This window comes from Sinocyclocheilus rhinocerous, unplaced genomic scaffold (assembly GCF_001515625.1).
Source record: "Sinocyclocheilus rhinocerous isolate Xijiao unplaced genomic scaffold, SAMN03320098_v1.1 scaffold72, whole genome shotgun sequence".
Lineage (NCBI taxonomy): Eukaryota > Metazoa > Chordata > Actinopteri > Cypriniformes > Cyprinidae > Sinocyclocheilus > Sinocyclocheilus rhinocerous.
The window spans coordinates 4835406-4849749 of record NW_015628351.1 but is presented as its reverse complement, the minus strand read 5'-3'; the positions used below and the strand labels follow the sequence as shown (position 1 = coordinate 4849749).

The 14344-nt window shown below is 36.9% G+C and overlaps 1 protein-coding gene across 1 annotated transcript; it reads left to right on the top strand.

Annotated features, from left to right (window-relative positions):
* Positions 1-1749: 1749 nt before the first annotated feature.
* Positions 1750-13510, top strand: LOC107737654 (neurofascin-like). The gene is made up of 28 exons (XM_016549235.1): positions 1750-1940; positions 2032-2099; positions 2823-2934; positions 3062-3167; positions 3392-3582; positions 3670-3792; positions 4131-4301; positions 4578-4689; positions 4822-5006; positions 5811-5942; positions 6023-6166; positions 6246-6357; positions 6518-6681; positions 6907-7054; positions 7164-7288; positions 7368-7469; positions 7560-7772; positions 8683-8759; positions 8859-9084; positions 9185-9300; positions 9386-9596; positions 9676-9798; positions 10688-10861; positions 10951-11082; positions 11184-11250; positions 11544-11555; positions 12599-12634; positions 12729-13510. Exons 3-28 carry the CDS (start codon positions 2847-2849, stop codon positions 12958-12960), a joined length of 3522 nt encoding a protein of 1173 aa, XP_016404721.1. The 5' UTR covers positions 1750-1940; positions 2032-2099; positions 2823-2846; the 3' UTR covers positions 12961-13510.
* Positions 13511-14344: the final 834 nt, after the last annotated feature.

Genomic DNA, 14344 nt, shown 5'->3' with positions numbered 1-14344 from the left:
TTTGTAAATTGAAAACAGACACAGGATCCTCCATCTGAACACTGAACACTGAAGCCACTGAAATATCAACTTGGGTAAGTTTCATTATATTACATATATGATTTATTTATTATTTAATTTAAATGTATATTTAAAGAATTTATATTTATTACATTTTTTATATTAAAAGTTTTGTATCTACCGTATTGCTATTCGAGATCCACCATTACTGGTTGTAAAACAGTGTGATGTCACTGTTAGCTAAACAATGCATGTTTCATTATAATGTCATCCTCCTTTCTGACTTGAGCTGAGAGTTGTGAGTCAGCTGCTTCATCTGAATTACACTGGTCATTGAAGACAGTGTCAACAACACAGACAGATATAAACTGAGTTAGAGACTGTTAGTAGTTATGAATATAAACATAAAGAATTGTGCATGGGAAAAAACGGCTAACTGTTAAATGAGTTTACATTCATTCTGTCTTGCTTTTAGACCACTCACTAACTGTGAAATATCAGTATCTTTCAACTGAGTTTGGCTATTTATGGCTTTGCTAATGTAATGCAAAATCAGAATACAAATACAAAATAAAGACTTTTAAATGGTACTAAAACCACTGATTATTAATCAGCATATGAAAACAAAATGTGCTATCTTGCAGTTTAGGCTAGTCTGTCCTCCTTATGGTTATATAGTTATACAATTATGTTTACATTTAGATTCAACATCTCATGACAGGTTAACCAGCAGATGTTCTTCCAAACAAGCTTAGTGCCACTTATAAGGCTGAACTGACAAAACCCTCAGAGTTATTCTGTCTGAACAGAGCCAGCTTACTGTGTCCGTGTGGACAGAGGTTTCATTGTCCCGTCTGTGGAGGAAGCGGTTCATTCAGGCTCGTGTCCTGCGCTGTACAGTTTAGTGCATGGCACTGCAGCGCTGCTGATGTCATACGCACCGTTGTCCACTGAGGAACATGACCAGAATTAGATCATGCTTATGTCTCTGTTCACTAAGTGAGCTGACTCAAGAACTTTTTTGTTCTTTCATTGTATTAGGTCATCTGTGGAGTGTACAGTAAGGCCGTACTGGCATATTGTACTTTATGCGTCCCTGGATGCCTGAGCCGATGTGGGTTGGGAATGTGTTTCAGTGGTTGAGATCCTGTTTCCACCCACATCTTCTCTCCTGAGTCAAGCTCTGCCCTCTTGGACGTTGTTGTGACATGGAGTTCATTCAACTTTTTCTGTTTTTGACCACGATAATTTATGTTAACTAAGTTTAAAGCTTTATACAGTTAAAGTGGATATTTAAAGTACACAAAAGCGTACCAGTTTATTAAAGCTGATTTAAATCTCTTTTAGATGCAGTCACGAGTCGCATGACCGCATTTTCATTTTTCACTGCGAAACAAACATTTCATTCATTATGAGTTAGCTTAGTTTTTCAGGACCAAACAATGAGACCCACACATTGATGTCATAATCAGAAAGAATGCAAAATATCTGTCAGCTGAGTTTGGCTATTTAAGGCCTATGTAAATATGACAAGATAATTAATAAAAGGGCAGAAATTAAAATAAAGACGTGTATTCTTGAATCACCATTTTTACAGTAAATCCTTTGTCACTATAATTAACATGTATTTTTGCTGTTTTTGGACACTTTCCATAAGTATACTGAGAGAGAGAGAGAGAGAGAGAGAGAGAGAGATGGAGGGGTGGGACGTCATTCATGGTTCATGGGTAAAGTGGGCAAATGGATGAAGACAATGAAGAGGGATGCTAGTTGGAGAGGTATACATTACAGAAGACATCTGCTTGGATTTACATTGTTTTGGACCTATTTGAATGCAACAAATACATTTGGTATTGGAATGACATTTTTGGAAAATGGGACAATGATGACAGATTAATATTAGCATAATGAGGAAACAAACTGCAGGGCTGATATAAAAGGTAACAATCCCCAGATGGTGTACTTGACAAATGTGATATTTGTATAATATATCATTATTTGAATAATATATCATATTTGTTTTTATTTTAGCACTGTGAAATGAACTGCTGACACGGATAAAGAATATTTTGTGAATCCTGGATACTCCAGTTCAGTTGGTAGGCTATGCTAGTTTGTTTAATTATACACAAAGGCTATTGTTTTTCCACTTTAGGAAACTTGTGAAGTACAATGCAGTAAGAAAATTATGCTATTTTACAAACACAGATGCATTATGTATTTGCATATGTATATCGTATTAAATTATCCATGCAAAGGAGTTGAATATTTTTCTGTCGTTGGTCTTTTATCTGGTCCGTTTATAATTAAACTGCTGTTTCTTTAAACATATTAATATCATCGTATATTAAACATACACATGTAATGTACAATTCAGAGGTTTTTACATTTTAAAATGCAAAAATAAATACGTTTGTGCTTGTTCTGAATGTAACACTATCATTGACGCAGGAGGATTACGCACAGGGTACGGAGGTGCGCAAATAGCTCTGTCGTGGGCAGCGAATCACAGTTGCGGAAAGCGGAAGAGGGCGGGAACTGAAAAATAATACAACAAGCGATTCATTTGCATATGGAATAGTTTGGTTTATGTGCTTCATCATTACAAACGCTATAGCAGCGAGCGTTTTCATGGTTTACCATTAACTTCTACGCAACTCATTATTAATAATAACGCAAACAAAACAAAGCATTAATAACTATGAAAACAGATTAGTTATGAATTAACAAACAAGGATATTCAAGACAAGCATATGTAGGGCAATACTTGAGTATTTTGTAGTTATCTTAGTACTGGTGCTAGTATTTTCTCTGTTCTTTAGGTCACGATAAGGTACACAGCAGAGATGGGAGCTTTGAAGTGTTGGAGGATTCCTGCCATACTTACTATCCTACAGCAAACATGGATTTTAGCCATGGAAATTCCTCCTGATGGTGAGGAACTGCTATTTGGAACTTGTCCACAGCTGGCCTTGTGACCAAAGTTCATTGTTTATTCTCATACGTTGTCCTTTTAATTCATTTAACATTATATTTTTATGTGTACTGTATATCCCCACAGTCAGGCAGCCTCCAATGATCTTTAAAGAGAGTCCTCAAGACTGCATAGTAGATCCAGTTGACCCTATTATAGTGGAGTGTGAAGCAACAGGGAATCCACCTCCAGTGTAAGTATCCAACAAGCACTTTAGTGTCCACACATTGTAATATATAATAATAAATGTCAAGTCTTTTATTGGACTAACTTGGTTACTTGCCGTGTCTAGACCATTTTTGGCCTTTGTCTCCCTATGATTTGCCTTTGTTTGGTTGTGTAAAAAGTGCTAAAATATAGACTGATCGCAATGTAAAATGTATGCATTGACTGATAAATGACACTTATTGCACGTAGCTTCACATGGACACGTAATGGAGTGTACCTGAATGTGGCTCGAGATCCTCAGGTCAGCATGAGGTGGCGTTCTGGCACATTAGAGATTTTCTTCTGGGGTCGTCCTGATGACTATGAGGGTATCTATCAGTGCACGGCGACTAATGAGTTTGGCTCTGCTCTGTCCAGTTACATCAACCTGCGTGTCTCCAGTAAGCCCTTACACAGCATGCAATTGTTAATTCACAGCAATAGCATTTGGTAAATGGGTTTTTTGAACATGTCATTTCTGTGATCAGAGGCCCGTACATGGTTGAAGGAGTATCTGGAGCCAGTCTCAGTGGTGGTTGGACTTCCTCTCATCCTTCCCTGCAATCCTCCTGTAGGTCCTCCAAAACCTGACACTTACTGGCTGAACAGCAGTAAGTCTCCAGTTTAGATGTTTCTGATATGAAAACTAAAATGATTTAAAGTTGCTTTGTAAGCATCAGAGTCAGTGCTAAGTTGTACTAGGATGTAAAAAATTGTACCATTGTTTCCACTAAATTATTAAGCAGCACAACTGTTTTCAGTGATTATTGAAGGAAAACTGAAAGAGAATTATTTAAAACGCATTCAAAAATTTTACAGAGCCCACACTTTTAAATGGTACTGTATCTGTATAACAAGTCTTCAATTTAACAGTTATGTTTGTTGAACCTTAAATAAGCCCTTAAATATACTGGCTATAGTTTGTATCCAATTTCATTTTATTCCACAGCCATGGCACCAATCCGTCAGGACCGTCGAGTATCAAAGGCAGATAGTGGAGATCTGCACTTCTCCAGTATCGTAGCAGAAGATGCTCTTACAAACTATGTCTGTGTCGCGCGCTTCCCCTTCACAAACACCATCCAGCAGAAACCGCCCCTCATTCTGCAGGTGCTTACAGGTCTGTGTGATGAATTATTTTCATTCTGCTTTGGGATTATTCTTTAAGCAAATCTGGTTTAATATTCCCTCATGCCTGTCTGTGTGTGTTCAGTTTGAGGAAGAGTCATGATTAAATCCATCTAACAGTCTAACGCCATGGTGAGTTAGGACTCTTATGCTTCTTTATTGTAAACACTCAACAGACTGATCCACTAACTAGTCATGTCTGCTTTGGCCAGGTTTGTAAAGTGTCAAGTTCTCTGTCAAATTTGTGTTTTATTTTATGTCTATGTAGCTCGCATGGCAGCCCATACGGCACCCAAGTTTCTGAAACCCAAAGGAACCGCCAGCACAACCATTGCGATGCTGGGGGAAGAGCTTATTTTGGAGTGTTTTGCTGCTGGAGTGTGAGTTTTAATCTCATTTTGATGACATATCTGTTTTCTGAGACCAGTTGAATGCAGTTGATTATTTGATTAGCTTGTTGTGAAACCTGCTTTTAACCATTAGTAACTCTGATTCTCTCTTTTTTCTTGCAGTCCAACTCCCTTCATCAAATGGACTAAAGATTGGGAGGAGATGTCCATGGCAGGAAAGAAGTTGGAAAACTTTAATAAGACACTTAGAATAAAGAACGTCTCTATGGATGATGGAGGAGACTACATCTGCACCGCTTCAAACAGGATGGGCAGCCTGGACCACGTCATCACTGTCAGGGTCAAATGTAGAATACTTCATTACTTTATTATTATTGTTCGTAACTGTCACTATGTGGATTCACCCAAAAATCTGTTGTTCATTCTTTTCTATAGAACCCAAATAGAGAATCTGAAGAAAGTTTACGCTGTTCTTTTCCATACAATTCCAGTTAATGCTTCATAGTGACAAGACCACATCTGTCACTGAACAAAAACACATTATAAAAGCACCATAATGACATTCCAAACAACTATATATTTTACGTATACATTGTGCGAGGAGCAGACCAACATTTTTGTCTTATTCACTAAAAATCAAAGAATTTAACAATCTAATTTGACACATTTCACCTCATCACATCAGCTTTGACATTTAAAACATCATCTAACATAAGTGACATTACACCTACTTCCATTTTCATAGTACTGTTCAAAAGTTTTGAGGCCTGTATAATTTAAAAATATTTTTAAAGGAAGTCTCTAATGCTCAGTAAGGCTGCATTTGTTTGACCAAAAACAGAAATGTGAAATATTATTGCAATTTGAAATAAATTTCTATTTGGATATATCTTAAGTTTTTAGCTTTATTCTTGTGATGGTAAAGCTGAATTTTCAGGAGTCATTTCTCCAGTCTTCAATGTCACATGATCCTTCAGAAATCATTATAATATGCTGATTTGGTGCTCAAAAACACAAATCTATACCGAAACATGAGCATTATGGAACAATATGAAGATGACTAAACAATGACTAAATTGTATTTTAAGTATTACTTAATGAATGACAAAATCAGGATCGCTATCTATTCTCAATTCTCTTTCCATCTGCAGCGGTTCCATTCTGGGTGGAGAAACCTGAGAGTCTGGTTTTGTCTCGTGATGACAGTGGTAGTATAGTGTGTAGAGCTGATGGAATTCCTCGACCACAGATACAGTGGCTGGTTAATGGAGAGCCAATCAGTGGTGAGGAAAAAAACAGCTTCATATGCAACCAGGTGCACTGCTAAGCTTTTTAATGCTCATTTTTTCTGTGTTTACTTTAGATGCTCCTAAGAATCCAGGCAGACAGGTTTCAGGAGACACTTTGACGTTCAGGGCTGTGGTTCCAGACAGCGCTGCTGTGTTCCAGTGCAATGCTTCAAACCAGTACGGCTATATCATGGCAAACGCTTTCTTGGCTGTAATGGGTAAGAGCTAGAAGAAGCTAGAATTTACATGCACCATCAGCTTTAATGAATAATTGCAATTTTACTATGTTGTCGGCAGATATGAGACCTCGCCTGTTAGGTCCCAGAGATGAACTCATTAAAACAACTGAAGGCAATCATACTCATTTAGACTGCCCATATTTTGGGTCTCCGAAACCTGACCTGCGTTGGTAAATATATTGTCTTACTATCATTTTAAATTGCCACAAATACAAGCATAAAAACAGGAAATATGTCTATTGTGATGGTGTGAATAAACAAAACAAGCAGTAATTGCATAAAAAAATTCAAAAGTGTACATAACAAAGTTTCCAATCAACGTGTGTATAGGTCAAAAGGAGGACTAGGTACCTTAGAGGGAAGTCGTCATAGGATTCTTCCAAATGGTACACTGGAAATCAGAAATACAAAGCTACAAGATCAGGGAAGCTATGTGTGTGTTGCAAGCAACGTCATTGGACGAGATGAGAAGGAGGTCCAACTAGAGGTCAAAGGTCAGTATCTAGAAGAGTTTCTTCTTTGAAATGTCTACCTAACATACCTATATTTCATATGCACCTGTGTCCATTTAAGACATCAAAATAATTAGCCAAGAAGAAAATACAAACTTTTTGCTTTACAGATACTTGATTCTCCATTTTACTTGTAAATGTTTTATGTGTCATAATAACCCAAGCTGACCTGATTGTTTGAAGACTAAATGTATTTTTATTTTATAGAGCCCATTAAAATCGTCCGTGCCCCACACAATACTGTAGTCATAAGAGGAAGTCTGGCTCGCTTTGATTGTAAGATTAAATTTGACCCAGCTCTGGATGTCACCGTCACTTGGCTTAAGGACAAGAAGTTCTTGATCTTAGGAAGGAGGTAAACACAACAAATTGTTACATCTGGCCACAAAGCACAAGTGTCATTAATTATTCTAGTGGTTTACTGCAGTAAAAGAGACTGTATTTGACTGCTTTGTGTCTTACAGGATGACCAAGGATGAGGATTCTCTGAGCATTGCTGATGTATACAGACGAGATGAAGGCGTCTACACCTGCAGGGTTAAAAGTGAACTGGAGGAGGTCACTGCCTCAGCCAAACTCACTGTGATGGGTACTAGCACATAAACCGTTTCTATACATGTATGCAATATAAACATGAGCATATTATTCATGTATACTTTTGCTTTCAGATCGTCCAGACCCGCCCAGTGACCTAGAGATATCAGACCCATCAGAGAGGAGCGTTAGACTCACCTGGGTACCAGGACTGAGCAACCACAGTCCTATTAAAGGCACACACATCCACACAAACATAGATGCTAACAAAAATGTGAAACAATCTAGCCTTACAATGACATAATTCTGAATGAATTCTCTTTTAGAGTACCTGGTTCAATATACCGAAGATCTCCTTGCAGACTATTGGCTGCTGCCAAGCGGCTGGAAGAACCTGTCCAGCTACCCGGGGAACCTAAACTCTGTCATTTTACAGCTGACACCGTTTGTAGAGTACAGATTCCGGGTCATCGCTGTAAACGGTATAGGTCCCAGTAAACCCAGCTGGCCATCTGAATACTACCAGACAGGAGGAGCTGGTAGGTCCTTATTCTGTTGTTCTGTTCTGTTCTGTTCTATTCTATTCTCGTTCAAAATTTGGAGGTCGGTAAGATTTATTTATTTATTTTTTTGTCAATCACAACTACAGACAAGGTCCATTCACACCAAGGACGACAACTATAATGATAACAATAAAAGATATAGTTTTAAAAATTGTTCTAAATTTTTAAATAGTAGCAAAGTCCACATCACAACTATAATGATTACAGCACAGAGGAACAATATTGTTGGAATCACTTTCAGAATGATGAATGATAAAAACGTTAACAGCCAATCAGAATCCACCTGATTTTAAAGAGCTTTGACATTTAAAGAGGCAGACAACAAAACTGCAGCATATGCTTATAATAAACAAAATGTTATCATACGTTGGCATGGACACTTATATAGTTATCAATATAGTTATCGTTCTTGGTGTGAACAGGCCATTATTGTGAAATATTATTACATTTTATAATAGCTGTTTTCAATGTTTTTTGTCAAATGTAATTTATTCCTGTGATGTAAAGCTGAATTTTCAGTATCATTACTCCAGTCTTCAGTGTCACATTAATCTTTAAAAATTATTCTAATATACAGATTTGCTGCTCAAGAAACATTTATTATTATTATCAATGTTGAAAACAGTTGTGCTGCTTAATATTTTTGTGGAAACCATGATAAATGTTTTCAAGATACTTTGATGAATAAAACATTCGATAGAAAAGCATTTATTTAAAATAGAAATCTTTTGTAATATTATAAATGTTTTTACTGTAACTTTTGATAAATTTAATGCATCCTTGCTGAATAACTATCAATTTCTTTAAAAAAAACTTTGAATGGTATATTATTATGTTATGTTATGTTATGTTATGTTATATATTGAGTTATGTTTTCTGTCTTTAGTGCCTGATGCCATCCCAAGGAACATCCAAGGAATGGGAAGTGGAGTGTTCAGAAATAACATGGAGATCAGCTGGGAGGTGATGTACTGTTGATTGATTGTAGTCAGAGATGCTGACTGTGATGTAATCACATGCATATGATTTATATTAACTGTGATGTATTTGTTGTGTCTGAAGCCACTGGAGTACAGAGAATGGAATGGGCCGAAACTGGGCTACATGGTTTGGTGGAGACGAAGGGATTCAAGGGAAGAGTGGAAGAACTACACAACATACTGGTGGTGTAGCTACATCATCTATGACACTGACACCTTCACACCCTATGAGATTAAAGTTCAGGCCGTCAACTTCTTCGGCTATGGCCCAGAATCCACTATTGTGCTTGGCTACTCTGGGGAGGACCGTAAGTTCACATCTACTTCATTAACCCTAAAGTTCTGTTCAACATACATTAGAAAAAGAGATGTGAGTCAGTGTTTCACTCATATTGGGTTCTCTAACAGGTCCTGTGGCTGCTCCATCTGACCTGAGCGTGTCAGACATCGAGAGCTCAACGCTGACAGTCCATTGGGAACCAGTGTCACGAGCTGACATCATGGGTGAAATAAAGGAGTACAAAGTATGCCTTCTGAGATGCACAGGTCAGTTCATTTGCATGCAGTAAATTATATGGGCTGCTGATGGAGCTGTGGTTGGTTTCTCAGGTTTATTACTGGAGAGAGAACAGTCGCCTGCCCTGGCACACTGTGAGCAGGAGGATTAAGACCAAGAGTTTTAAAGCTAATGGACCTCGTTTGTCTGGGACCCTGACTGGTCTTGTACCGTATAGTAACTACAGGATGTATATTGTAGTGGCCAATAATCGCTATGAGGGTCCGCCCAGCAACACCATTGAGTTTCAGACGCCTGAAGGAGGTATTAAACTGTTCACTTAACATTATAACACATCGAACACATACTTGACTTCTTACATGCATCTTCCTTTCCACTCTAGTGCCCTCAATTCCCAGATCGTTCAGAATCATGCACCGGCACTATGACACCATTTACCTGGACTGGGAAGAACCTGCAGAACCCAATGGCATTCTGACCGGATATATTCTCAAATATCAGACATGTAAGTGCACTTACATCCCTTCTCATGACTTTTTAAAAAGCATTAGAGTCACAAATTCAGTTTTTTTTGTCTGACACCCAAATTTGTTGGAAAGAAATCTATTCAGCTCACCAAGGCTGAATTTATTTGATCAAAAATACAGTCAGATAGTAATACTGTGAAATCTTATTACAATTTAAAAATGTTTTCTATTTTAATGTATCTTAAAAAGTAATTTATTCCTGTGATGGCAAATCTGATTCTGCAGCATCATTACTCCAGTCTCCAGTGTCACATGATCCTTCAGAAATTATTCTAACATGCTGATTTGAAAAAAAAATCTTATTATTATCAATGTTGAAAACAGTTGTGCTGCTTAATATTTTTGTGGAAATCGTGTTACCTTTTTTCAGGTTTTTTTTTTTTTTTGATGAATAGAAATTTCAAAAGAACAGCATTTATTTAAAATGGAAATCTTTTGTAGCTTTATAAGTGTCTTTATTGCTAATCAATTTAATGCATTCTTGCTAAATAAAATGTTAATTTATTTTAAAAAAATTAATGACTATAAACTTTTGAATGGTAGTATATGTGTAAATTATATAAACTATTCTCATGACATCATCATTTTGACGGTCTCTTGAACTAATATTTAGTTTACTGTGGTAAAAAACATAATTTTTTTATGATCAAAAATGCCCACAAACCTTGCATGTCTTTCCCCCCAAATAGCATTACTTAAAATTATGACATTATTTGTATTTTTTCTGCAGCATTTTATTTTATTTTATTTTGTAATCATTAACATTTTGTTGTTTGTTTATTACTAGAAAATGTCTAAATGACCACACAAATCAGGGTTCTTAATGTTATCTAGCCTTACAAGACCGTGATCATAATTTCTCTGTAGTGAACGTCACTCTGGGCGACAGAATCCAGGTTGAATACATTCCTCCGAACATCACCTACTTCTCCCTGCGGCGATTTGACCGTTACACGCGATACAAGTTCTCACTGGCAGCACAAACCGAGGTTGGAGTCGGGGAGGCGTTCACAGAGGAATCACCCCATTTTACAACTGAGGGTAAGGTGTCTTCGTTTACATTCATATGGTCATTGTTCTGTAACCATAATTCCTAACATGTCTGCATGATTGGCTGTGTGCATGAACAGAATATACCCGGGATCAAGTGGACATTGTGACGCAGGGTTGGTTCATTGGCTTAATGTGTGCAGTCGCTCTCCTTGTTCTTATCATGCTCATAGTCTTTTTCATCAAGAGGAGCCGAGGAGGAAAGTACCCAGGTGCGATAAAAAGGACTTGAGACAAGTTGCATGTAATTATTATGCATTATATATAATATATGTGGCAAAGCATTATTTTGATTGTTTTTTTTTTTTATAAGTGCGGGACAAGAGAGACTTTGCACTGGAGCCAATGGATGATAGAGAGAATGGAACGTTTGATTACAGGTGACTTTGTTTTATTTTGAAAATGTTAAAAGTTTTCTTAAGTTTATTTACTACAGACACACTTTATTTTCAGTGATGCACTTACATAAAAACAGCATGTGAGGATAAAAAATTCATCAATCCTATCATTTACATCATAATATAATCATATTAGCACAGGTTGATTTGGAGTATGTACTGTATATACCACAATAATTGTTCCTTTTTCATCACTCCATCCATCACACATTTCTCACTTTGTTTATTCCTCCTTTATTTTTGTTTTATGTCTTTTGCGATTGGACCCCTTGAAGGTCTCTTGAGAGGTATGATTCGTGTCATTTTTAACAGTGTTGACTTTTTTTTTTTGGTTGTTTAATTAAATGGCCTTATATTTTTACTACAGTACTTTAATACACTACAAGTATTCCAGTCTAACGATTGTGTTTTTTAAACCATTTTTACACTATTGTTCAATGGTTTGGGAAATTAATACTTTTAATCAGCAGATGCACTCAAATGTTCAAAATAGGGCTGCACGATAAATCGCATGCGATATTTAACGCGCATCTTGTCAGTAAAGCCGTTCTGTAATCAGCGGTAAATCTCCATCACGTGCGGGCTTTCACATGGAGCAGCATTAACTACACAGAGCCGTTGTTCACTGACGAGCTGCGCAAAACCACGTTCATATTCGCGCGATTTTTTGCGCAGCTCGTCAGTGAACAACGGCTCTGTGTAGTTAATGCTGCTCCATGTGAAAGCCCGCACGTGATGGAGATTTACCGCTGATTACAGAACCGGCTTTCTGACAAGATGCGCGTTAAATATCGCATGTGATTTATCGTGCAGCCTAGTTCAAAAGTAAGAATATATATAATAATAATTTGAAAAAGAGTTCAATTTCAAATAATTGCTGTTCTTTTTAAATTTCTGCTCATCAAAGAATGTATCACAGTTTCCACAAAAATATTATACAGTACATATTGATAAATGTGAACTTGAATGTTTCTTGAGCAGCAAATCGGCTTATGAGAATGATTTCTGAAGTATCATGTGACACTGAAGATTGGAGTAATGATGCTGAAAATGTGGCTTTGCCACCATAGGAATAAGTTAATTTTTAAAATATATTCAAATAGAAAACAATTGTTTTTAATTATATTAATATTTTACAATATTAATGTTTTTAAATGCAGCCTTGGTTAGCATAAAAAAACTTTCAAAAGCATTAAAAAATCTTACTGACCACAAACCTTTGAACGGTAGTGTATTTTTTTTTATTGACACATGTTTTATGTTTTGTATGTAATGTTTATGTTTGCTGCTTCACATTATATTAATTGTGACCTTTTGGCTTCTATATCAGGATAACACGAGTGTCCACAATGCCCTATACCAGACGGTATGCATCTCTTTAAGCTTTATGTGCTTTGTTTGCAATAAGAAAGATCTTCTTCCCTGTAAAATGAGCCTCAAATGAATAATTTCCTCCTCAGTGAGGAAGAAAGTCGACAGGGACGCAGTCAAGGTGCGATCGAGCACATTGGCAGGAGAACGAACAGTGACGACAGCCTCATGGAGTACGGTGAGGGTGAAGAGATCGAGTTTAACGAGGATGGCTCATTCATCGGCGAGTACACAGGCGTCAGTAAGAGGAACATGGACAGGAGCCCATACCATGACAGCTCTGAGCCCACGTCTCCTGTGGCCATCTACTCTTTTGCTTAGAGCTCATGGTGGGATGCCTACAGTGTCCTACTGAACCAACTTTACACAGACCTCAAAACACACAACACAAGATTATGATCTGTTTAATCTGTCGGACAGTCTGCAAATGAGTAGAGGTGTGATTTAAAGGTAAACCGGTGTTTCTGGTGATTTACAGTAAAAGTACCAATCAGTGTTTTTCAAATCCACAAATCATGTGAAAGGAAGCCAAGCGAAGATGCTTTGATGTGTTTATCATGTTGATAAGAAGACTGAAAAGAAACGGCTGATGGAAGCTTGATTCATTGAACAAACTCATGTTCATTTTATAAAATAACATTCAGGATCATTTCACACAGATTTAATTACACAGACATATGAAGAGATGTTGAGCATCAAGAACTCCACAGTGCTTTGTTGTTTAACCAGTGTTTGATCTCACTGATAGTTGCTACTAATTCGTGTATATTTTATTTTTCAATAGCACACTTGTATTTTTGTGAGTTTGCTGTACTGTAGGTCACATTAATGGACTACAAACCATTTATTCTCACACAGAATACAATCTAACCCTTCGCTGCTTATTATATTATGATGTACATCGTTTTTTGTATATTTTTTTTGAGTCTGTTAAGAGTACTATCATATGTGTAGTGCTTCAGTTATTAAAATGCATCAAGAGAATTAATGTCTTTGTCATAACTGAAGTAAAGGTCATAACAGTTCACAGTGACCAGGGTCTATCACGCTCCAAATAGAGCAAAAACAATATAAAAGCACCATAAAAGTGTTCTGTGTGAGTCATTCACTGTATCTTCCAACTCTTCTAAAGTCATATTACAGATTTGTGTGAAGAACAGATCAAAATATATAATCTTGCCTTCCTCTGAAGCTCACATCTGTGAGAGTACATGAGAGTAAGTAAACAATAAGAAGTGTTTTCATATTTGTGTGAATTGTTACTTTAGACAGGTGGTGGGGGTGTACATGACAGGTGTCCAAACAGGTGTCCAGTTATGGTGGGTGGGGGTGGACTTTTTATGAGGGGCAATAGAACTTTAACAGAATTAGTGAAAAGGACTGCATTTTTTATTTTTTTATTTTTTTAACATAAAATCAGTGTAGTATCTTCAATAAAGGTCACACTGCTACTTGTATTGAGTTGAAGTTAACATTTTCCTTTCTGTTTGCAGCAGTCACAGCAACAGACATAAACACTGCATATTTCCTGCATGGAACATCTCCAACTGACTTGCCAAACCCTTCAATCTGACAAAGTGGGCATGTCAGCTTTCCGTTGTATCTGCTGGTTGAATATGATACAAGAAGATTAGTTTCTTCTCTATTTATGATTTTGTGCAAAATGTTGCCTAATATCATGATAATATATTTTGCACAGAGGACA